General features: G+C 38.5%; 1 protein-coding gene across 1 annotated transcript in view; it reads right to left on the reverse strand.

Moving 5' to 3' along the window:
- Positions 1-8,773: 8,773 nt before the first annotated feature.
- The window catches only part of CNTNAP5 (contactin associated protein family member 5), a 268,431-nt gene continuing 251,096 nt past the window's right edge, over positions 8,774-26,108 (reverse strand). The window contains exons 21-24 of the mRNA XM_066190217.1: positions 25,074-25,158; positions 16,073-16,291; positions 13,072-13,143; positions 8,774-12,083 (exon numbers count right to left, since the gene is read on the reverse strand). Coding sequence (XP_066046314.1) covers positions 11,887-12,083; positions 13,072-13,143; positions 16,073-16,291; positions 25,074-25,158 — 573 coding nt within the window. The 3' untranslated portion in view covers positions 8,774-11,886. The remainder of the gene's footprint in view (positions 12,084-13,071; positions 13,144-16,072; positions 16,292-25,073; positions 25,159-26,108) is intronic.

Here is a 26,108-nt window from a genome sequence, read left to right on the forward strand (position 1 = left end):
GCTGCTGCTCTTCTTTGGAGTGCATTTCCATTATCTTTTTCATGGAGTTTCCACTCAATGAAAAATCTTCACAAAGCTCTAAAAAACTTTTTCAGAGACAGTTTCATAATGAAATTGCTATATGATTCTTCTCTGGCTTGAGATGTCTGGTCTTTTCATGTAAGATCATCAGGTTTTTTGTTTTGTTTTTAACAGAAATTTCTGATAATGGAAAGAAATATTAAATATTTTCTTTTATTATTTATTTTAATAGCATCAAAATGTAATCTCACCAGTAGACAGCAGCCACGCTAGGGTCATGAGAGGCAGAGGAAACACAGGGGCTGAAGCAAATATTAAGGAGGCTTTTTTTCAAGCACCATGATTATTATATATTGGCCAATTTGTGGCTTATTATCTCCTGTAGCTTTTAGTGGATCATAACACATTCACTAGTTGTCCTCAGTATCCCCATCAAAAGATCAAATTTCAGTTTCATCAGGCACATACCACACTAACCCCACGTGTTACTGAGATTCAAAGCAGAGCCGATGTTTCCCTTCATGTCCTTGTGCATGCAGCCAGCAGCTCAGCACTTGAGCCTTGTCCCAAATGCACGAGCCTTGTATTTTGTGCCAGTCAACAAGTGGGATTTAGGGTGTTAAATACCACATGGGATAAGAGGCAAGAAGCAGGGAAAACTTCTTTTGCCTTAGCAAACTCAAGTCCTTCTGCTTTAAAGGAAGGAATTTTTTCCAAGGAAATAGAAATCAAGGGTGGGTGGGGTTTTTTTTTGTTGTTGTTTTTTTTGTTTGTTTGTTTGTTTGTTTGTTTGTTTTTTTCCAGTAGCTGAGAAGTGGAAATGTATGCCAGAGAGGGCTTAGACATATAAAAATATATAGAGATATATCCCATACATAGGCGCATGTAGGTGTAAGTATTTTATCTGGTGTGTGTATATATATTGGGTGGGTGAGTATATATATCTATTTGTATATACACATATAAACCAATATTGGTCTTGAGGAATGACTGATTGTCTTTTTTTTTTCCACAGTAGCGTCTCAAAGTGATATGTTTTGTTTCAGATCCCAGGACCATCACCTGCTCCAACAGATACATGAATTCCCTTTGGACTCTTCTTTTAGTCTGCAGTTTCATTACCTTGATGGTGTTGAGGAGCCTCTGGGATCACATTGAAAGGATCCTGCACAATAGTCTGCTCTGGAAAAAAAATCCTTTCCTCCTGCACTAATTATTGCATTATTATTCACTGAAACCTTGGCAGTGTTGATGGGGGAAGCAGAAACTCAACATCATCTCTTCCCTGCCACTTTTTAAATGGTCTCCTCCCAGCTGGAAGAAGATTTCTTTCTTCACAACAGCTTGCTGCCTTTTAGGAAGATGGGGTGAACTAACAAAAGAAGATTTTTGCTTAACCATTTGGGGCTGAGGTGCTTTTCCATCCTGGACACCAGCAGTAATAGGAAACAGAGCTGATGTCTGCCAGGCAGCTCCTTTCTGATGCATGAGCATTTGTAGCAGACTCTTAAATCATATAATTGATGCCCCATAAGTGTTTTGGTTTGCAGAGTAGTTTGCCTCCCATCACTCCAGAGGTCTGAAAACATTTTGTTAGAGAAGAGTGTCTAAACAGATAGTTAAGAGAGTCAAATGGGAAAAGAAGGGCTGCTGCATGGCAGGAAGGGATTGAGCTGCTCTTCCCATTGCTTTGGCAATAGGACAAGCTGTAATAGGCTTAAACGGAGGCAAAGGCTATTTAATTTAGGCTTTGAGAAAGGAAGAGAAATGGTCTCAAGCTAAGAAGAGGTAGATACAGACATTGCCAGCATGGGGGTTTGGAAAAAAAATATGACCTTGTATGGCTGCTTTATATGATTACTTGGAAGCCAACAGGTATAGAAAAATAAGCACGGACTGCAGCTGCCTAATACTTACACTGTGGTGAAAAAGCAAAGTGCCACAGCTGACTACAGCAGGGCTCCTGCCTTTCTTTCACAGCAGTGTTCACTTAATGGTATTTGCCTGTATACACCTGCCCATGGGCCTTTGGTTGAAGGAACAAAGCTTTAACATAAAACACCTGCTACTCATGGAAGTTGAAAAAGAGGCTTTTTTTTTCTCCTTAATTCTGTCTGATGATAGAAAAGGAGAACAGGTGCTGAGGAATAAGGAGATTTGACCACAACCCACAATGATATCTTGTCCCCTCTTTCAGACATTGCTAACTAGCCATAAACTGCAATAAATGAAGTTTTGTCAGTCTGCCAAATAGATATATGCATTTCCATTACACAAGTGCAATTATTTAATGTAACCTCTGAATAATATCTTTAACTCATTGTGTTCCTACTCAGGAAGAAAGAAGCATAACACATTGAAAAAAATACCAAAAAAGCCCAAACCACCCCAAAATCATGGGAGTGACTAACGCACCCACTTAAGGTGTTAAGGAGAAAAAACAGTTTTTCTCTGTCCACTCAGAAAAATGAAAGTCAATTAACATTGACATTTCCAGACTGTAAACCATGCAAACTCAATTTCCAAGGTCTGGATTAAAAATAAAATTGTACGAGATTATACTGTCCCTACAAACCTTTGTAAGGTTACTGCTCCCGCTATATTAGCTATGAAGAAAGTCTGAAAGATTTATATAGTTCTGTCTTGCCTTTTTTTTTTTTCCCCCTGAGTAAAGCAATTCAGTGTGGAATGAATTGTTATGTGAGGTTTTATCTAAGAGAAGTGATACCTAACCCCAGCTCCTACAGCCAGCAGGGACAAGGGGCACCAGGAGGGTTCTGTTGGGTAGGAAGCCCTTGGTGCATGGCTGACTGTGGACTGGGATGCCTGGGCTAGGCTGGATCAGCCCCAGGAGAAGGGCACTGTGCCCCACCGCCTGTAGAACTCCAGAGAAGGTACTGCAAAGCTGTCCTGCCAGATAGCCCATCTCCAGGCAGGACTACAAACCTCTGTTAACCCTGCCTTCTGGGTGACAGGCTGTCCAGAAATGAAAGGGAAAACCAAAACTCACAGAGAAATTCCTAATATAATGGGACTCACATCACCCCTATTAATATGAAAATCTTTGGCTGACTGAAACACAGAGCATATAAGTACTAGAAGTTTACGGTGAAAATTGCAGCAGATCCAAGCATGTGAAACTCTTGAAAAAGAATCCTCCTACCTGTACCTCCTAGGATGTGCTATTTTCTAAGTCAGTGTTTACTGGTTCTTGGTTGATAATATCAAACACTGTGATTTTCAAAGGAGACTTAAGAGATTTATTTGTTCAGCTTCCAAGGAAGGGGAAAAAAATTTTCAGACCAACACCTAAAGCCAATACAGAATCCCTGAGACTGAGCCACATCCCATTTATCATGCTAGGGACACGTGTGAAGGCAGCAGGGTGTGAGTGTGATCCCTTTGACAGCCAGAAGTGCAGCTGCTGTGAGGGGACCCATGGAAGAAACAGAAACGCTGGATGTTTCTGCATGGCAGAATGTGTGTGCACACCTGTGAGTGTGGGTACAGAGCTACAGAGCTGTGACTGGGCAGGTTTTCTAGCCAGAACCAAGTTTCCTAACTTTTCTAACCAAGGTGTACCTGCAGACACAATTTTTAGTCAGCCCACCAGCATTAATGAGTTATGTCAGGGATGTGGACGATGACCAGATTTCCTCTGACATAAACTTTTAGCCATAGTTGAAATCAATAAATCAATAGTATCATCTAGTGAGCTGTGCTGGCTTAGAGTTAACATGTAAACAACCTGAAAATTTGTTTTCCCATAATCAGCACTTTTTAATGTTCATTCAGCTAGAAGATAAAATAAAAACACAAGAGGAGACATTTGTCTTCGACACAAAATCATACAAAAAGTCTTTTTTATTAAATATACATTACTTACAGTTTAAGTCTTTCTTCTGTACAACAGTAACCATAGAAAACGAAAGAAGCTAAGGCTAAATTCTTTCAATCCCTTAACAGGGTATTAAGACATGTTACATTGTCTACAAAACTGACTTAGACTGAGGCAACGTCCTGTGGAATTCTCTTTAGAAAACCAGATAGTGAAAGGGGAATAATCTAAATCTCCATTTTGCTTTTTACTGTAACTGAGAGACTCTTTCTTTACCCTTGGATGAACCATTAATTTATTTTTTTTTTGCTTTGCTAATAAAATTAACAAAGCTGTGAGAGATTTATTTAATACAATCTGAGTAGAACAAAGTGAAATGAATGATGAAGGACTCATCAGTAGAAAAAACCATTTTTTTATTATTACAAATACTTAATCACAGCTGCCATTTTGCCCTTTTTAAAAATTTTTTAGGGTGCCTTTATCTATTAAAATCCCATAAAATTTTTCCAGTGTTAGTGGGCGGGCTCCTGAGTTGGTTAACAAGACACCACCACAGACCAACCTTTTCTAAACACAAATTTTTAGAAACTCCTGAAGGTGACTTAAGCCATATCGTAGGCTTTGTGGAGATGAAGTTCATTGCCTTATCCCAAATTTTTTCCATAGTTCTGATGATGCAGTTCTGAAACAACACAATTTCAGTGAATGCAACTCTCGTTGACGGCAGTAAGGGATGACAGATACAAGGTCCTGACTTGGATTCATGTATGTCAGCCTCAGTTTGCAGGAGATCATCAAAGCAAGAGCAATATGAGACTGAATTCATCTGTGATATATCTACATTGACCTAAACAGGATTACAAACAGGTTTGAAGCTGTCTCTGTTTCTTTCACAAAGGGGGTTTCAAAACAGGTGAGGTAAGACAATGTTAAGGTTCTCACTATCGTTTAGATAGAATGTCTGTGTTACAGATTTCATTTGCAAAAATCACAAGAGTAGAGATTTTTATGACTGGGTGCCTGAATAAAAAAATGTACCTGTTTGCTCTCCTAGGCTCCTGAAACTTCAATTCCACTGTGTTGTGAATGGAAAGTGAGGCTGTGACCGGCTGTATCTAAGCTTTACCTAAGAAACAATCCTTCTTTTTTCTTGACAACATGGGTGCTGCATTGGCAGCAATGACAAAACACATCAGAGAAGGGTGCGCCTAAAGGAAGCAAGAAGGAGCTGTAAAGGGCATGTAAAAATGAGTAAATAATTTCTCATGCAGAATTTGTTCCAAATGGATTCTATTTAGGGCTGTGGGATTGAAATTTGTGAAGAGAGTTATGACTAGCATTTCAAAAAGTAAGTTGCAATGTGAACAGCAGTCAGTAGACTAGAAAAAAGCTGCCACAAGCATCCTGAACGAGGGAGTGGAAAGTCTTTAAGCAAACACCATTCTTTGGATCACCTGTTGTACCCAACATTTGATTAATGTTATGATTATTTGAGAGAAACCATCCCCAGTTCTCCTTTGGGTTATCCAGGAGAGTTCCAGTGATCTAACTGGGGAGATTTGGATCTGGTATCAGCCTGAGCTTTGAAATCCTCCCCCATGTTTGAAGCATGTCTCTGATACTTTACAAACCACCAGGACAATTAAGACTATGTTTTGGCAGACTAAGTAGCAATTCATTCCATGGCAAAAACCAATCACTGAAAAATAACTGAGAGCCTCATATCCACCTGATGGTTACCACGTATGGCTTCAAACAGTGAACGTTTTCCAAGAACTTTTGTCGCCTTCACTGCCCCATCAAAATGGTAGTTTGAAGTGTTAATGTCCTCTTTTTCCCTTAGAGGTCACAGCTCTAGGTGACTACATTTCCACAATGCAGGGCAGTCTCCCTTCCAGTTGAATACCCAGATGACATTTTGGTTTCTGTGACTTCCAGGAGAAAAATCTTAATTTCAATTGTGAAACAAGTTCCTCGGACTCCTACCAGCAATTTGATAGCTCCACATGTTAAAGACAATGGAGGGATGAAGAAAGCAGAGGTGAACTAGGTATGGAGTGACACTGTCAACACAAACTGTTGCCTTAATTCTTCGTTAGCTCGGCTTGTAGACTCAGCACATTACAAACAACAAACAACGAGCTTACAAATTACAAGAGTTCACCAAAAAGTGTGCTTTTTTTCCAATTTTTGTTTTTGTCAGAGTAACTTAGTGCAAAAGATCATAAAAATAAGTACCAATACACTGAAATATTCAAACTCTCTATATGCATGTCTTGAAATAAACAGTCAAAGAAAAAAGCTAATTCAGACCCAAAAGAAGAATGTGTTTAGAAGTTTCATGTACAAAAGTAGCAGGCAGGAGGGGGCCGCCCATATCAAAAGAGGACATGAAGAACTTTCCACTGGGAATAAAAGTGCAGCAAACTGCAGAACCCAAGAGAACAAATCATGCTTTGAAACTGTGATAGCAACCTCTGAAGGAAACCCCCAAAAACTTCAAGAGCATGGTGCAACTATAACTGTGGTCAAACAAGAGGCCTCCCAACAACCTCTGAAGACTCTAGATAAGGCCCTTGGTTTGACAGGGGTGTAATTACCTCACTTGGCTTGTTTGATAAGTAGACATTAAAAAACTGCATGAAAGCTTTGAAATAGCACTCACAAGGTCTCAGACTTTGCTCAAGTCTTTTACGAAGTGCTGCTTTCCAAAAAAAAAAAAAAAAGAAAAAACCTCCTTTGTGTCTGTCAAGAAACAGCAATGCAGCAGAATACTTGAAAATGGTCTTGTTTGGGGTAAACTTTGTGTAGGTGAGGGCAACAGACAATGGCATGAGATAGTGGACCACAAAGAGGTCAAGTTCTGCCTATTCTACACTCTTGTTGATTTGAAGTGGAAGATGCACGTCAACTGACTGGCTTCGTTACAGAAGGAAGGTTGATTTTGTTCTGAAGATGGGATTTATTTTTTTCAGGGATTCATTTCATTGAGAACTTAGGGGTTCTGGATGGGAACTTATTATTATTTGAAAAGCCAGCAAGTATCGGACATAGCTACTTGGGGTTAACAGATACCAGGATATGACTGACAGGAGACTTACATCCTTCCTGGAGCTGCAGAGATAATCCAGTATCATCTCAAATGGCACCAGAGATGTAGAAAGGCATCTGAGGGGGCTGAGTTAGGTTTAGATTCAGAAATGCGTGGGTCTGGCTTCATGTGTGCTATCTACCAAAGCTCCCAAGTGAGGCAAAATATGGATGTTGGATCTACAACAGACTGAAAGGAGAATTATCCACTTCCCCACAGATTACTGATCAGATTGCCACTTTATCCATTAAAATCCCATAAAATCCTTCCAGTGTTAGTGGGCGGGCTCAAAGCAGTACTTTGAACCTTAATTTTCATGTATTTGGCTACAAGGAGATGTATAATTTTACTAGGCAGAGATGTTTAGTGTAATTTTAGATGCAAGGTGTCCTTCCTTGACCCCAGCTGTAACCTCAGTTAAAAAAAAAAAAAAAAAAAGTCACTTGTAATACCTGTGGAGATGTGTCTACTGGATCTTTGAAACTAATGTAAAATTTGGATTCATAGGCAAATTCTGCTAAAAGTAACTTATCTGTTGCCAGGAGACCACCCTGTCTTTATAATCAATGGAGAGAAAGAGGTATCTCTAGTGATTCATTTAATCTCACAGGATGTTTTAGACATTTTCCCTGTCCTCACCAGCCACAGGACTGGACAGGATTGGACGATAGTCGTAAAACAGGCAGTCAGTAAAACCAAATGCAAAATGAAACAAACCCCAAAGACTCAGATAAAACCAATATCCAAGTGCTTCGTGGGTTTCAATCTTATCTTCAGTAAAATCAATAACTGACTTCATTAGGAAAAGATTCATAACCTCTCACCATAGTGAAACAATATGATATATTGATTGCTCCTCAGCCAATATGTGAAATATGTGATCAGCTAAATGCTAATTTAGTCAAAGATCTCATTAAAAAAGGGTTTGGATTACACTGTAAAAATTGAGCAATTGATAAACAGGATGAGTTAAGTCTATCTAGATCAGGTTAAAATAAAGTCAAGAGAAAGCATCTTATTTTTGTAATCTGGTTATAGTTTTAACTTAAATATCAGGGGCATGCCATGATGAACACACTCTGATAACAGCACAGCTCTATTTGTCTATCTTTAACAGTCATATTTACCCAGGTGGGAATTCTGGCTTAGCCCATATGAGTAAAAGGCATGTCTTTTATTTGGCTTTTTCACTGCAGACATAACTTAAGTGCTGAGCCACAGCGAGAATGAGAAAAAAACCCCAAACCAAACCAAAACAACCCCCCCAGTGTACATGTTAAAAATTGACCCCAAATACTCAGAAAGACAAGAAAAGACTTTTCTTGTCTTTAGTAAGTGAATAAGGCCAGATGAAATACTAACTGCCAATTACATAGGTAACTTACTTAGGACCACAGTTCTATTTCCAAAAGAGAAATAGGACTGACTTGTTAAAGGTATTTAAATGTTAGAACATTTCACAACAAGGCAGACACAGAAACTCAACTGAAAGTAATTTGAGTTAAATGCTCATTTTGTTTAGTCACTTTAGCATTGATCCACATCCTCAAGAGACTAAATTCCTTGTAAAGCCTATCCTTCACCCAGGTGGCAGCCAAGTTAGTTGGAGTCAGCTTTCTGACATCCAGCCTTCTTTGGTTTTCTGTAGCCAGGCACTGGCATTCACAGAGAGTCCTTCGGGGCATCCAGCTCAGACTGCATGACTTATCTTTATCAGCATGGCTATTATTGGTCAAGCCTTTTCTGGAAAACAGGAATTTGCAGCACCTCAATCCATATCTAAGATACTATGTAATTTCACAGTCCAAAAATCCCTGCCTAGCAATAATACTTTTCAGAAGCTACATATCATATCACTGAAAGAAAAAAAGGGACTTAAGTTTCCTTCTACCAGTCCCTTACTTTTATTATGAAACACATCTTGGGGAAGGAAGAAAACCCAAACAATGCCTCCAAACAACTCTTTGACAGTCTCAGGTTTTCCACTGAAATGAAACCTGAAATTTTATGTATGAAAAGTATCCTCTGGCTTTACTGAAAAATATTATCTAGACTGACAGCTAAAAGTAAAACCCAATTTAAAGCAAAATGTTAAGAAAAAATAGCAGAAATGGTTTTAAATAGATGTAAAAAAAGTTATAATTTGATCTAAGGAAAATGAATTTTAGCACTAGTAGATTTTTTTCAAAACTGTATTTCTTCTCTTTTATAAAACAAGTATTATTAATTGCCTTTAACTGGTACTGAAGGAAATCTGAGCATGCCCTCACTAAAGAAAGCATTAAACCAAAACAATTTTAAAAACAAAAATAAGTTAATATTTAGAGTACTTCATTTAGTATATGTCAGCTATCTTTTAATAAGAATAATTCTGACATCCTGATTTAGAAGTCCATACAAATGTGTTCATTTGTTCAGCCCTATGGCATAAAAATCTTCCCATCTTAGTACCTCCACAGGTATAGAGGCACATGTCTCTGTATACTCATGCATGCATTCATGGGCAGTTCTTTCTTTTTTCAGATGAACCCCAATCTAGCTAAATTTTCAGTTTTAACTTCCGATTCCATTCTTTACGTAGCCAATTAAGCACATTAGTAGATCAGAGATGTCTCATACAGAGGCCATTTCAGAAAAGATGAGTCAAACACAGGCAAAGGTGCCCATGAACTCTCTTATTCCTCCCTTCTGCCATGCCAAACAAAGCAGCTTGATCTGGGGGAAGGGAAAAGATAACTGCTTTGCCAGGATCTTACTGCTAAAGACAAAGCAACATAAAGAGATTCTGAAATAAATACTCAGTCCATCATTCCAATACTCACTGCACAGAAACACCGTCAAGTAATTGTGTCACCCAAACAGCCAGTGCAAAACAGCTGCAGCTGACCATGGCTGAGGAAGAATGGCACCAAACTAGTTTCAATATAAATAGCTCTATAAAATTGCTCAGTGAAGAGTTCTGGTTATGGGGCTGGCCTCATATTCCTCTTCATGTAAGAATGATGTCACTCCAGGACTGCTTTCTCTTCCCTGAATGCTCCAAAAGAAGTGGTAAGCAATCACCAAATCCAAACAGTCATTAATTTATTTATTCTCCCTTGTCTGGTCTCTCCTCTCATAAAAAAACCTCAAACAAAAACCTTGAACAAATAAACACCTATATACCTTTCCAATGGACTGCCTAGAAAAACAGCACCTGTTGCAAGTTCCTCTCTAGTTTGCTCTGGGTTATTCCCTCATAGTGGGATTCTTTAATTATGGACAAAAAACCATTGTGTGGAAACCCCAGGATGACTACACAGGGTGTAGGGCAAAGAAGGAGATTCAGCTGCACAATCAATTGTCTCGAATTAATGCTTACCAAGAGTACTGCAATGAATAAGATTTTTTTCCCCCTTAACTTTAGGCCTAATTCTACCACCAGAAAATTCTACACACTCTATAGAAGCCCTGCAAAGGCAGATGTCACACAGACACAACAGGGTGCTCTAAACCTCAGTGGCTGGGACTCCTTCATTTTTTACCCTTAGGATGTTTGTGATTGAAAAGGAGGTTTTTCATCCTCACACTGTAACTATCCAGCACAAGTAAGATGAGCAGAACTTGATTCTTTCATACTGTTCTCAATCTGGAAAAGACAGAAGACTCCCAAAAAAAAAGGAGCAAAAATTAATTTCAAATAGAGTATTTGGGATCTGTTTGTTTCCCTAATGTTCTTCCTTGTAAAGGGGGTTTATCAAATATTCATCTTTTTAGACATGACATCAGACCTCTCTCTATTTATCTTTGGACAAGTTATTCCAATTTCTGTAAACAGGAAATACCAATCATTCTTTCTTGCAGTTTTGGGAGGGTTGAGTAGTAGGATTAATTTTTTCTTTTTTTAGAAGAGCTGGCAGAAGGTGTGAGTCATGTTTAAGATTAAACTATTTTGTTTTTTTTTTCTCATCTACGTTCTTTTTCTTTTCCACAGCAGCAACAGCGTTTAACCTCAGTGTGTGATAATCCTCCATGTGGCATGAACAGGCATACGCTGCATTTCTAAAATTTCAGACAAATATAGAGCACCTAAGTCCTAGCAGCTTCCTAAACCCTTTGGAAATTCAAGCTACTATTTTCCATGCTTCAGCTAGGGTTATACTAGTGCATGTTGGGTCTACGTAGCCAGCCTTATGAGATGGAGGTGAGAGAGGTGCATGGGAATGATATTTATTGTTGATACATATATTGTTGGAAAAGTACTGAGAAGCCTAAAAGTTACAGTAAAAGGACAGGAGGTTGGGGGAAGGAGCTTAATGAGGACAGTTTTATTTTCCTTTATGTCACACCAGCTTTTCAACTGGTACAAATTAATTTAACACCATTTAAATCAATAGACAATATATCAATAAATAGCATTTGAGAATTTGGCCGGTTTTGGTTCTTTATGATTGTTGTAAATGAGCCCGTGAAATAAATCAGGTGTTTTGATCTCATTCTTTCCCTCTATCCTGTCCCAGTATCTGCAGAGCTATGTGTTCAACTACTTTATCTGTACTTTACATAGTCCAGCTCTAGTGTAAAAGCAATGACTTAAATGGCTCCAGAGGAAAAAGAACAAAAAACAACCAACAAATAAATATAGGGACTTTGAAACATCCAAGAACTGACAGCAGAAACCAGGTGTGCATGTGGATATTATTTTGTGTAGGATGGGATAACAGGTCTCTTGAGCTGCAGAAGCAAACTGTGATTGCCAGATTCTTGTGCAGAGAATGAGGCACTGTGATTGTTCTCAGTGTTTCCTGTGCAGGGCGGTCTTTTCCAAATGAAAAACAAGCTAGCAAAAAATGAGTGTTAAAAAAAAGAGAATTCAAAAAGAAAAAAGAAAGGGAGAAAGGAATAAAGAAAAGGAGGTTAGGGGAGGAAGAGTAAGAAGAAATTTCATTGTCCATCAGATAAAATATTCCCGTTTACACTCGCTCACTGTGTTTTGTAAGTCAATGTCAGCTTTAAAGGAGCTCTCAAGGTTTTCAGGATATTCCTTCTCCTTTTTCTGGCTATTTCGATGTGCTTGTTTGTGTTGATAGAGGAATCTGCTCATGATGGCAACGATGCAAAAGATGATGAATATCACAACTGCTATTACACCTGTAAATAAAAAAGGAAGGATAAGAAGAGTGAAAACCAAAACAAAATGCTCAGTTAACTCAAAAATGCATAACCAATGCACAGCAGCTAGTTGGTATGATAGATCAGTTCATCTCAGTCCATACACAACCATATGCCTCTATCAAATCCTCCCTGGTAGTTTTTATCTCTATTTTGTCACCTTAAGAACAATTAAAATCTAGCATGTATGGATATAATTGACCTAATTTCTGTAAAATTATGCCTTCACTGGAAATGAAGTTAGTTCAGTGTGTTTGCTTTTAAAGCACTAGATCTGTATGCTCATAAAAATGCCTGTTCTGTCATATTTTCTTCTGTGTTATCTCTGGGAACCTTGCACAAGCCTTGTACACTTTGGTTTATAGCTTCTAGATATTATCAAAGGCAGCTCACTACAGGGCATGCTATAAAATAAACAGAGATAAATTGTCTTCTAGACCGTTGGAGGAAAATTAAAACCACACATGAAATTACGAGGACATTGTTCCCCAGTATATAAATACTTCCATATGACCTGGTGAGTTCCACTACTCCACCAGATTACATAGAGAGAGCTCAGGAAGTACGAGATATGTGAATGCTCTGCAAAGTATTCACCAGGGTGGTGTAAAAAATTGCTGCTTAGCTGAGTCTTGGAACACAGACTCAGATGGCATCAGAGAACACCTGGAACCTCTGGAGATCATCTTGTCCAGATCCTCTGCTCAAGCAGGCAGGCAGAGTTTAGTTATATTTTAGAAGACTCTGGTTCCTGATGATCCATGCGTAACCACAATAATCCATAATGCATTGCCTACCTAGGTAGCCTGACACAGATACGTGCAAATAAACAGAGCAGATATTAGACCTGGATCAGATTACAAAAAAATCCCTTGGACTAGATTTCATGGAGCCCAGATTTAAAGTCTCCTAGATTTTTGCCTTGACAGAACTATTTTTTGACTGTAATCTTTAAAAATGAAATTACCTCCAATCACAGCTGAATCACTTCTGACAGCATTGGTGAGAGGTTCTCTTTCATCTGTCTTCCCAAAAGGATCTGCAGTTGGTTAAACAAAAGAGAACTTATTTTCTGTATCAACTGTTCATTTTCTCTGTGGTTTAGACAGAAGTGTCATCTTACTCTCTTGAATTCTAATCTGTTTTCAAAAGATATGATTTGGAGAACTGAACCAGAAGGGTCTGAAAAATAAAGTGAGTTTGCAGAACAATTTTCTTCTACACTCTCAGGAGCAAATTCTATTAAGGGTATATTTAAAAGGAAACGGCAAGTTTCACACTAACAACTGATAGTGTTCTTTCAGTTCATCAGAACAATCATCTAATCCAAAGACCTACTCAAATCCAAGTCTATTACAGCAAGGTTTTCAGAGCTGTATCCATTTGGGTTTTGAATATATCAAAGGTTGAAGACTTTACAACATCTCTGGTTATTATGTACCCTCTCTCAAGTCTCTATCCTGTTCTTAAAAGCTGGTCCATGAGAAGGTCAAAATCATGCATTTCTGTCTTTTTTCCTTCCTTTGAGGATCCTCAACTTCACCACCTCATAGTTGCTACAGCCGAGGCTGTCCTGGCATATCCCTAGCCAGACAGAGCTTGTTTGGAAATACCAGGTCCAGCACAATTAGCACAATGAGATGGAACTTCACTGTTTAGGGTGCTTTTCAGAAGCGAATCTTTTCTGTGTAGTTCCAGACTTATGAAAGTATTTGATTTTTTTTACTTTAAATGCTTGAAGACCTGGTCTCAGCTGAAGAGGACAGGTAGCTCAAGACTCCACCATTCACACAGCTGAATCACCTCTGTAATTTTTACTGCATTTTAATATTAAGAAAAAACACCATAGGAAAACTCTATTATCTCTATACCATCAATATAGAGTTCAAAATAACAAAATCTTTACATGTGCCTCAGCAAGGAAGAAAGTGATCTTTGTTAAATTTCAAAACCACAATAAGTCACCTCTCATTTTATGTTTCCTAATCAGGAAAAGTGTTCAGATAACTGTGTGAATGGATTTTATTCCATATCTGTCTGCCAGGAAACTTTTTTGAGCACAACTGTTCCTTTCTGAAGGAAACAGCTTCAATTGTTTTCAAGTTACAAATATAGAAAGCTTTTTTCACACACTTAAAGAGTTGTCCTAGTGGGCTTTTTTGTTGTATCTGCACATTAGAATATCGATGCAGACATGTACAGCCTCCTTTGAAGTTCTATTTTTCTTCTTAGACACTCAATAATGAGAAATTGGGAAGTGATGAATTGAGATTAGAGCACTAAATTTGAAAGTTAATCCTTGACTCTGTTTTCTTTTTATTTCTTAAAATGTGTCCTTTCCATGTAGAAATGTAATGCTTGAGTACATCTATAGAAATTATAATTTGCTACAAATTGGAAATATTTTTTAAACAAGAATCAACCGCCCATTGCTTTTACTTTAGCATATAAAGACATGAAGTCTTCAGAGCTCACTTGTTCTAAAGATATTATTCAGGCTTTAATCAAATCCAGCGTGAATAGTGAGACTGGAATGTCACATAATTCATCACATTGAGAGGAAATCATATTTTAGAGCACAGAGTGCCAAGACAGGCATGAGTTTTTTATAATAATTCTGCATTTCTGATGCAACAGTGCTTAACCTTAACAATGGAGAGCAACTGATTGTATGCTTTAAATATTTAAGTTCAAATGCTACACTCTGCTCTTTGTTCTGTCCTGAAGTTCTGAGCCTCAGGTTTTACTGCTTTCTAAATTCCTTAGAAAAATTAGATCATTGAGGTGACAGATCACAGGGCAAAGAGTTCATATTTTCAGTATGATTGCCCATTCAGGACTCACAAGACACATTTTTCTGTGCGTCAGAGCAGACACCTTGGACAACATGAGGCAGTGAGAAGGAAGTGGGGGCTGGGGAGGAGCACAGGCACACTGGCAGCCACTCTCCAGAGTAATCAGCAGCCTTTTTCCCTATGCAGAATGCTAATAGCATCATTTGTTTTCTGCTGAATATCTTAGGCAGAAGCTGCAGGAAATGGTGATTTGATGCAAGTACAAATGTGAAAGGAATTGTATTATGATCTAAACCAGAGTTTTATCAGTTATCAAAAAGGAGAAAGTAGCTTTATAGGTCAAGGGGCAAAAAACAGCCCTTAATTTGCAGCCCTTTCTGGTAATTAGGAATTCTGCCACATCCACTGGTGAGTAAAGCAGCAACTTGATTGTCCCTGTTCATGGTGACAACATTCCCAGCTGCTCTCAGTTTCCTTCTCTGCATACAAATTCACATATGCAAAATACTTCAGATTCCCAGAGGACAGCTTCAGGATTGCAAAAGATACACAAACAATTGGGATCATCTTGCTGGTACTGCTCAAGTAGTGCTCCCTCTCTTTAGTCTAAGAGAATGAAGTACAAGCATCCAGTTGAAGTCATACGTGCCAAGGGTTTTGTGCAAGAGTTTTTTCTCGTTTCTGTCAGGGTGGGAACAAATTTGAATTGTTTTTTGTACGACTTTTATTGCTTTATCACCACTGGGATATACAATCTATGTAACATTTATGTCCTCCTTTGAGATCTGCAGCACCGGAATTATCTGGAGTGGACAGGAATTACAAATCAGGTGCGTAACCAAACTTTTGAAGGTTTTCCACTACACCTTTGGGATTTTTTTGTTTGTTCTAGGCAGGCAGGTTTTAGGCAATCCAGGAACTTAGTCTAAAAACATTGTTTCAGGACAATGACTTTAAAGGGGCCTTGACTAGTCCTGATGCCCATCCTCAACACTGATTCTGAGAGAAAATGCAACTTCCCAGTTCCACTATTCACACTGTCACAATTGACATTATTCAAACTGTCACAATTGACACAATCCATACTGTCACAATTGTGTTACATCAAAAAGGAAGCAAGCCTCACCCCACAGTGTCCTTTAAATTCCCCACTTCCCTCCCAGCAGGACACACCTGATGAGGAATATATTGTGGTTGCTGTGTTCACGTCAGCTTCCATCATGATTGCACAGTTGGATTCTGTCAAGGAACCTCTGACAGTCACAGGAGCAACAGTGGGATGGCGTAAGGCAGCTTTCAGGGGAGCAATGTGGTTGTATTGCACAGAGGACAGGCAGCCAGTGAAACCATAGGCATTTGCCTTGGAGACTTCAGGGTCCAGGGACAAACTGTCTGCAGTACAACAGAAAAACTTCTGGCAATGGATAGTTTTAGGAAGGCATTAAGAAAATGAATCCTCTTTTGCCTTACCCACCCCTTTTATATCTATGATCTGATTTCAACTCTTCAGGTTCTCCTTCAGCAGCCTACAAGTTCTCCCGGGCCTGACCCATGAGGTTCCCAAAGTTCTTTCTCTATAATGTTACTTACCTTGAATTGTCTTGCAAATAAAAGCCTGCACTGCACTTTTTTCCTCATCCGTTTTCTCTACTAATGGACAATATCTAGCACATCATATCTACTAACCACAGCAATAACAACAAAAACAACAACAGTAATAATAATACTAGTAAAAATAAGTAAAATACCTACATTAAATATAATAGAATTCTGGGGCTGATACTCTTTTGTACCTGCTAGCAGCATCAATTGCATATGTATGGACCATACCTTCAAGGCATTCTGCCTCCTCCACTCATTGGATGAAAGACCCTGCTCTCTATTTTCTGTCATAAAATGCTTTATGTGGCCCATCACTGAATGGCTTTCTACCTCAGCTTCCCATCCTCCTTCAAGAGTTTATTATTCAACATTTCTGAAGCACCTATTCAGGTTACTATTTTTCTACTATCAGAATTCCTACGAATCTTCCTAGTTATGAGTCAGGCTCTCACTCTACTAGCCCCATTTCACTAATAAAATAAAGAATAAAACTATACCTCTTCTTATCTAAATCAAAATTAAGACAAATATCTCTGAGTTATTTTCCAGCCTGTAGATAAAATAGCACAAGCAACTTATCTGTTGGTATGTGTTCAGTTAAATTTCACAAAGAGAAAGCAAATCAAAGGCAAGGGGTTTTTTTTAATATAATCATAGAATGGTTTGGTTTAGAAGCAGCCTTAAAGACAAGGGACATGTTTTACTAGACCTGGTTGCTCAGGGCCCCATTGAAGCTGGCCTTGAACACTTCCAGGGATGAGGAACCATAACTTCTTTGGGCAGCCTGTTCCAATGTTCCACCTTCACAGTAAAAAATTTACTTCCAAAAGTTTTAATATTAAAGACTGTTTGGGAAAGTCAGGGAAGGACAGTGAAGCCATTTTCTATTTTCTCCAAACTCACATTATTTACTTTCCAGAAACTGAAATTCACGCTGCTCAGAGGTCTCAAACATGATGCACTTTATATCTAGGTCAATCAAACAAGAAAAAAGCCTACAAATGCACACAGATACAGTATCAAAACTTATTCAAAATATTAAAAAATACCTGCTAGCAGAAAAAACCCCCAACCTCATAGCATTGAACAATTTGGGAATACTTCCAGTGACATTGGGAATTAAGGTTCCTAGGTTTTAAAATTTTTTTTCAAATCTTAAAAGAATAAGATGCTAAATTTTAAAATAAGGTTTAATTCTTCCATTATTATTCAAATATAATGATTTTACAAGTGATCACGATTTAGGAAAAAAAAACTCCTTCTCTCAAAGCTGACATTGCTATTTTAATTATATAAACTTCTTTTTGTATGAGAAAATACAGAGAAATCTCAAAGCCAGCCCAAATCATACAGTTTTTTGTGCTCAAGATCTGTGACTGTTATGCCATGCACCCAGAGGGAATTAGCCAAGAAAGATTACTAATTATGTTTGAGTGTCTTTGTGAAAGTATAACACAGAAGAGTGTGGCTGTTTCTCAGCAAAGCAAGGTACAGAATCAGCCTGCTCTCCCAGGGGCCTTACAGGAGAAATGCTCAGTTTGCAGAGCTGTCAGGGGCACAGCTTCTGAGCTGCAAGATGGGAAGTGAAACAGTGAGGCTTTGCCCCTGGAAAACCTGCAATCTTGCACAAGTTCACATTTGCTCTTCTGAAATTATGAAGGAAATGACTGCATTCAGATTTTTAATGAGATTTTGGCTGAGATGTTATAAAACAGACAAAGAATTACTTCCAAGTTCCTGCAAGAAGGTTTATTTATACTAAAAGACTGATTTACAGTATTTGCCATCTTTGTTGAATTTATAAAACCCTTTGTAAACATTCTTCACTCAGCCTTTATTGTTTTCTTAGGTCTGACACAAAAGGTGAATTTGTTGCTATCTTTTATAACCAGGCAATCTAAGTTGCTCTGTTCTACCCCAATGTGCAAAAAGTTAAGCCTAAGAAAGAATGTGTTCCTCTTTCATGGTACAGTAGTTTGAAAAGCCAAAGACTCAGTACTTTTGCAGACATTTTTAAAAGTTACATTAAGGGCCAATTCTGCGAGCCTTTTGTCAAAGAAAGCTTTGCATGAATGAGAACTTGGATTTTGAAATTTGGAGAAAAAAAGAAATCAAAAGAAACAAAAAACAATCACAGAGTCCTCTGGTAAAAATTCCACGTTCATAGATTCTGTTTGCCTTATCACACAGCTGTAGGTGTGCCTAATGTCTGTCAGAAAGGGGGGCTTGCATTGCTCTCAACAAGAAAGCTGCACAACTTGGATGTGAATGACTCGTGCTGCCCTCTGAATTCTTGAGAGGATAATGTAAATCTGTGATTATGACATGGTTAGCTCTGCAAAAGGCTTACTAAAGGACACTCTGTCCTTTGGAGTTTTTGCGTCACAACAAAATGTTTTTCCAAAAGGTGTCTTCACTACATGACACAGTGCTCAGTGAGAGAAGAAACTTGGTGAAGTTCTATGGTTTGTGCTGCAGCCAAGGTCATGAGAAACTTCAGCGGCCTTCCTCTGACCTGGCAATGCTGGAAATCTTTCCATGCATTTCACTGGTCTGGAAAATCACACTGAATTGCTGCTGATAGCTTAATCTTCTGACATTTTAGCATTTCATTTCTGTTCCCAGCACTGGAGAATGAGATGTTTTGGCTAATTGCTACACAGAGAATAAGAAGGCAATCTTTTTCAGCTTTTAGTAATTAAACTGCTCATTCTCCACAAATTAAGTTTACCCCTACATTTAGGAAGTGATTTTTAATCTTTGTCTGCTGAGTTGTGCATAAGTTGTCCTGGCTTCTTGTTGGGTCCTGTGGTTGAACCCTGGAAGCTGTCTGCAATGTCACAGCTCAGGAAGCTTTATGCTGGTTTTCCATGTATTTGCAATGGCTTTCCATGGTAATGAATAACGAGTATTAAGTCTAACATGTGACTGTATTTTTTAAACTTTATGGATTGTATCAACATAACTTATACACTGATTTATTCCTACTCAGAAAATCAGACATCCTCTTCCCCCGCTGTTTCATTATACACCTCTGCCACATACAACAAACTTGTTTTAAGATTTTAGATTAAGCAATTTTAAGTCTTCATATCTCAGTAATGGGAGATTAATTTTCATCATGAATAGAATTCCACGAGAATTCTCTAGGACCAAGCATCAATCTGCTCAGTAATGAAACAGCAAATTGACATAGTAAATGATAACAAGTAGGACAGGTATCAAAGAGAATCAAAGAGAAATCAAAAGTGTTATTTCTGTGCAGGGAGAGTGGGTAAAATACCCTCTTTCTAAAGGTACTATTGTGTAAAACAGGACCATAAACATTATTCAATATATTTTTGTTATTTCTTTATAAAGATTATTTTAATTTCACTCAGAAACTTAAACCTCATTTTGCAAAGGTGTTGAACAGAAATGGCAAGATTATTTCTTGGACATTGTCACCAGATTTGAACCCATAACCTTGAGGTAAAAGACACTTCTAGTCTCCACACACTGCACCACACTTGACTACAAGGCTTTGTGCAGGTACCTTGAAAAATGTGCTGCTGTGTCCATCAACAATCTCAGTAAACATTCCTGACATTAATCATTCAGTTAGAAAGGGCAGAAAGTGTATCTTGGGTTAGCCTGGAACCCAAAAACGTAACTTTGGAATAATCTCATTACCTGGTGTGAGTCTGCCACGAAGACAGCGGAGTGAAAACCACAGAAGTTTCTCCTGGTTACAACAACTGAGGTCAACCAGTTTGACTCTTGCCATCTTGGTCCCAAAAGCCTCTCCTCTTTTATATTGTAGAGAAATTTCCATTTTCCTTAATGCTTTACTAGGCTACTAGGAGGAAGACCAGTGGCTTTAAAAGACACCCTAAAATTCATCTAAGTGATCTTTGTTCACAATATAGTCTAAGAAATAAGTATTTAGGGCAAGAAGAGTCTGAAGTAAAGAAATGAGATTTGCAGTGACCAGAAGAGTCCAGCCAATATCTCTTGCAGACACTGTTGTATTGTTTAAACTGTAAATTGTGATCTGGTGAGTTTAAAAACAGGAATGTCTTTCAATAAAAAAAAAGAGAAAAAAGAAAAAAAGAAAAAAAACCGTAAAAATGGACTTAGGCATTTTTCATAGAAACTTTCTAAAAGGAGGTAATTCTTTAAATCAGCTTTTGTATTTCTGAGTTAATGACAACTTACCCCTTATGATTTAATTATCCCATTATCATCTACCCCTATGTAATATTCTTGGATGAGCTGCTCTGTGATCTCTTCAGTGTATAGATTTCATTTTCTCCCCATGAACTTTTAATAAGAAAAGCTATTGTAGAAATCATAAGAATTGTACTGCACCTAGATAATGATTTTAATAAAATTACTTTCCAGATAAACTTTCTTTTACGTACACTTTATATCAAAGCTGAATGACTCAGTCGAAACTTGAGTGTGTTTTAGCTCAGGCTTTTGGAGATATCATGTTCCTGTGCTAGAATACACAATCATTTATGCTACCAGTGTGGGAAGGTCTGCTAACTGATCACTTTGAAAACAATAAATAAATAAATAAAATTGATTTATTGAATAATTTATTGAGCTAAATAAATTAGCTCAACACCAACAGGTTCGAAAGAATTACTTGAAACGTTTTTTTTCAAAATCCTCTTGAATCCTTTCAGTGCTACACTTTTACTCTGGTATCCCTACATAGCTACTATATTAAATTCCCCAGATGCAAGTACATAAACAATGAAATTCACTTCTCTGCATCAGAGATTATTTTTCCCAGGGACAATAATGGTGAAAAATTTAGACCTGCTGGGGCACAATACAATGTTTTCAAGGATTCATTAAAGTAAACACGCAAACAAATAAATTATATTTTCCAATGGGATGGCAGCTTTTTGTAGACAACACCTAAACACATGCAAATGTGTTTCTGAGATCAAAAAACTACAAAATAACTTAAGCTGAAAGACACCTCTGAAGGTCATGCAGTTCAATCCCTTGTGCAAAGCAGAGCCAGCCTCACAGTTAGGTCAGAATGTTCGTGTGGTTAAATACAGCAGTATGATTTCTGCAAGGAGCACTTAAAGTAAATTAACTGGGACTCTGGTTAAGATTTCACTGAGGCTTTGCTATAAACTGTATGACCCACTTGGGGCCTGAATCCAGTGTTCACTAAAGTGCAAGGAAAAGCTCCCATTGATACCAATGAGCTTTGGATAGGTCCTTTTGTGTCCTGACTCTGTATTTGTGAAGTAAAAATGACAACTAACGACAGGATAATAATATTTTTCTATTGCTGTTGGGTACAGTGAGGATGAATTCAACAGATGTCTGCTGGCTACTTGACTGATGCTTCCTTTTACTCCCTTGTCTTCAAAGCCACACTTATATTTAGATTGATCTTTCCAAGGCAGCTATATGGTCCCATTACTGTGTATCTGAAGAGCTCACAGCCTTTAATGCTTTTATCCTCCCAGCACCCCTCTGATGCAGGATGTTCTATTATCTACGCTTTACTGATAGAGAAGGGAGATAGTAAAGCTCAGACTGGTTCCAGTGGGAATAAAATGCCTGCTTACCTTTATATCTGCACATAAATGGACCCAAGGTCATTCAAGTAGTCTGTGGCAGAGTGAGTGTCCCTATGTTTTGAATTCCAGGTGAGACTCCTCTGCCTAAAGCAGAGGGGTTTTTCCCAGAATTCACAGCTGGGTATACGGTAGCCATTGGAAAAAAAACGTAGTCGGTTTGAAAAAAGGAAAAAAATATTTGAGTGTGAGTACCTAAAGTAAGTGTAATGGGGCTGGGTTGGGGAGGGGTAGAGGCAGGGGAAACACTATTATTTAAAAAACTGGTCATTTTATAAAAGTGCACTTTTCAAAAGTTCCAGCTGTGCTAAAATGGCTATCATAAGAAAATCTGGCGAGGAAGAAATTTCAAACTTTTGTGATGTCCTGCTGGAAGAACTCTTTGAGATCTCCCAGTCAGTGGAAAATTAATGGTGGAGTCAAGAAAGAAGGTGGTATAAACATCTGATTAAGCAGCCAGGATCAGACTGTTAGAGCAGACAAATAAGCAGTGGTGTGACAGAAGAGAAGAGAGAGATTTTCAGAAGATTATAGCATAGATATGTCGAACATGTAGAACAGAGAGTTTTCTATATGGTTCTCTTTCAGTGGAGAATTTAAGTTCATTAAATTTCCTAATGAATGCCTTTAGGGGTGTAACCCCAGTGATAAATACTACAGGAAGTCTCCCCAGGAAGTCTACCCAGGATAAACACTACAGGAAGTCCAGGTCTAATCCAAAGCATCACATGTCTCTGGAAGTTTATGCTTTGCTGAGGGCATGAGCAATGAGAAGGACAAACTTGTCAGATAGTGGTTTAAGTCACCCATATTCATCTGGTGAGCCATCATTAAAAGAAGCTATAGTCAACATTTTACCCATACAGTAGGATAAATAATGATTTAACATAGTTACGTAAGTTCCACAGTCCCAAAATGACAAAGCCCAGCTCTCCTCTTTGTACAACAAAGCAATGCTCTTAACATTGGGAATTTCTGATTTGGTTTTGTTTCTTTCCATCATGGATGAGTGTGTAACCTGAATAAGCTTGGAGAAGGTACAAAATGGTGGAGAGCAGTTGGTAGACCAGAGGGTTGTGTCGCTATTCCGAGAGATGTTGACAAGCTGGAGGAGTGAGAAAACAAGAATACTGCATTTCAGCAAAGGAAATGTGAAGATCTGCACTTGGGTTAGAAAGAACTCCATCCAGCAGCACTGGCTGGGGCTGAGCAGCTGGAAAGCAGCTTTGTAGAGAAAGACAGCTTCCCAGTGACAGAAAAAATCATGGACTTACTGGAGTGAGCTCATTGAAAGGCTGAAAAGATGTTTTAGGGACCAGAGCATCTCTCCTATAAAGAGAGGATTGATAGAGCTGGGACTGGTTACGCTGGAGGGAGAAGACTGAGGAAGATCTGTGATTTTCTGAGGGCACAAGGACTCTACTCAGCAGCTGTGGGATAAAACCTGAAAAATTAAATCCTAATATAGAAGAAACAGTTTGTGGAAATTCACTTAGCATATGAAAAAGAAATTGGAATTAGGATTAGGCTGGAATTCAACTGACTTTCTGGGATGCATTGTGTTATTTCCAGTACAGCAATAGTACCTCTCACCACTAGGAAGACCAAGTTTATGGCTTTAGTGTCACTACAGAATATGAACTACTGCTATACTAAAACAAAATCCCAATAAACTTTGGGGCAAGAGAGAAATAAAAAGAAGGAGAAAAGTCAGTGGTGTTCAGTGGAACTGAATGCCTGATCTTTGAAGATACACCTGCGCTTTTTGGCTTTGTAACAACTTGCACTTGTGAAGTTAATCATATTTTTGCGACTAAATCTAGTTTCTCTCCATAATGCTGAGCTGCACCATGTCAGCTTTCTGGCTACATTTTTGGAGGTCTTTGTGCTACCTTCCATCTTTCTGGTTAAAAAAACCCTTGCTTTATTGATTTGGTGTTTATATCTTGAATTCTAGGTAGAGGTGAGGATGAGTAATGTTCTTTTAGATTTTCAGCACTACAGCTAAGCATTGACAAAGTGGGAAATTTAGCTTAGCTTTCAATTGGGCTGAAAACTGTCAGGCTCCCAAACCTGTCCACAAAGGCTTGGAAGACAGCTGCATTCTGAAAAAAAACCCCATTATATATAACTAAGGGGATAATCAGGTCCTGCTCTTAAATGTGATGCAGCAAGCACTACTGTTACTCCATGGAGTTACACTGCACAAGCAGGAACTAGAGGATGTCTGTAGTGTCTGTCTAGCTGCCAGTTCCACAGGCCCCTGTGCTAATAATGAAACATATAAAATTGCAATGGTGAGACAGATGTCAGACTTGATATGGAGGTCCAATCTGAACAAAGGACGGAAATGTCTGTAAAGAAGGAAGCATTTAGAATTTTACTGTGAAAGAACAAGACTCTTTTATATAAAGGAATAAGACATACTTGAAAATAATAATAAAAAAAAGAGTTCTATTTTACAAATTTCAGGCAGGTCTTGTAATGGCTTAGAGCAGTAAAGTTCAAGAAGGTCCATGTACAGAACATGCAGAATCGTGGCCTAAGTGCCATATGCAATATTCTTTGCAGAATTCAAATGGAAAAAGACTGGCAGTGAAAAAAAGGTAGAAAGGATGAAGGCTTATTGTCCTGTTCTTATCATTATGAAACAGAAATGGCTGGAGAGGAGTAAGCTGCAGTCAGCAAAATGGTATCATTAGGCTAAGATGCTGCCCTGTGCAGCCACACAGGCTGTATGAATCACTTCACTGGAGGGAGCAGCTGGAGTACTTAATATTGCCATCGGTGCAAACAAGTAAAGCTGCCAAAGTTTTGCATTGATGAGATATATAAATAGGAGTACTGGAATGTTCAGGCCAACTCTTACAGCAAAACCATCCAAACAAACCCCCAATTCTATCAAAAATGCAACACACAGTACAGGCTAATTCCAGCATTGTAATGTCTCATGAATCAGGAATATTTTTAGCAGAACCTACCTGTGACCTTGCCCAAGGTGAGTGACTTAATGGCCTTAAAATCAATCTCAGAAAAGTTGTGTTTGAGTTTGAGAACTTGATCAACCTGGAAGAGGTCAATAAAATTACTTCAGTACAACAGCACATGGACACTCCTAGATCTCATTGTACTGCAAACTTCTGGAAACGTTCTCAGTTGCAAATCAGTTAATTCTGCTCCCAAGCGTGATTCAGTTTCTAAAGATAGCAAAGTGAATGTGCTTTGATTTTAGCAGGAGAAGCTTAAAGGTATACCAGGACAGTCATATATAGGACTTTGAAGAAACTTCCCCTGCAGAAAAGCTTAAAATGTTTGACCCTGAAACCCCCCTGCTTCCCCAAATCCATGCCTAGTCACTTCAGAATACACTCGAAGGAGGCCACTCTAGAAATGTTTTGTGAAGAATTAGTTCTGCACAGAAGAAAACCACAGAGCAGCAGACAATAGAAGACTGGTACTTGAGGAAAACCCTGGCTTTTAGCATAACCCTTCTTAGATAATGAGGCCTACCCACCATAGTTGTGTGATGTGTTATTTTACCACCCAGAGATGGAAACTGTAGAGAAAAAAAAAATGCAGTGCTGCGTGTTTTTGTCTTCTCATTCTATTCCTTAAGATACAACCTCTCTATAGACTCTGCCAACCTTCCCTGTTAAGTGATTTTTGCTCATATCTAGCCAATCTGCTTTGCAATATGGATGGCTATAATTAGCCTTAGAACAAAAGCAGAAGAAGCAGTACTCTCCCGGCCTTGGAAAAACAGGTGATGCAGGGGAACAAGGCAGAGGAGGGGTTTTGTCTCTCATGATGCTGTCACACTCAGCATGGCTTGCTTCTAGTTTCTAGGATGGGGCACTGCCATGTACATGGTGACTGCACTCTGCATTCCCTCAGCTTTTCCTTTTCTGTGAGACGTTAAGGCAGTTGGGGTCACGTTCTCCCTTGGGAAACACACCCAGTAGCCCAGATGAATTTCTGGCCAAAGGTGTTTCCTAATTCACATATTGTAAGAAGCA

This window comes from Chamaea fasciata, unplaced genomic scaffold (assembly GCF_029207755.1).
Source record: "Chamaea fasciata isolate MVZ Bird 193981 ecotype frontalis unplaced genomic scaffold, bChaFas1.0.hap1 SCAF_8, whole genome shotgun sequence".
Taxonomy (NCBI): Eukaryota; Metazoa; Chordata; class Aves; order Passeriformes; family Sylviidae; genus Chamaea; species Chamaea fasciata.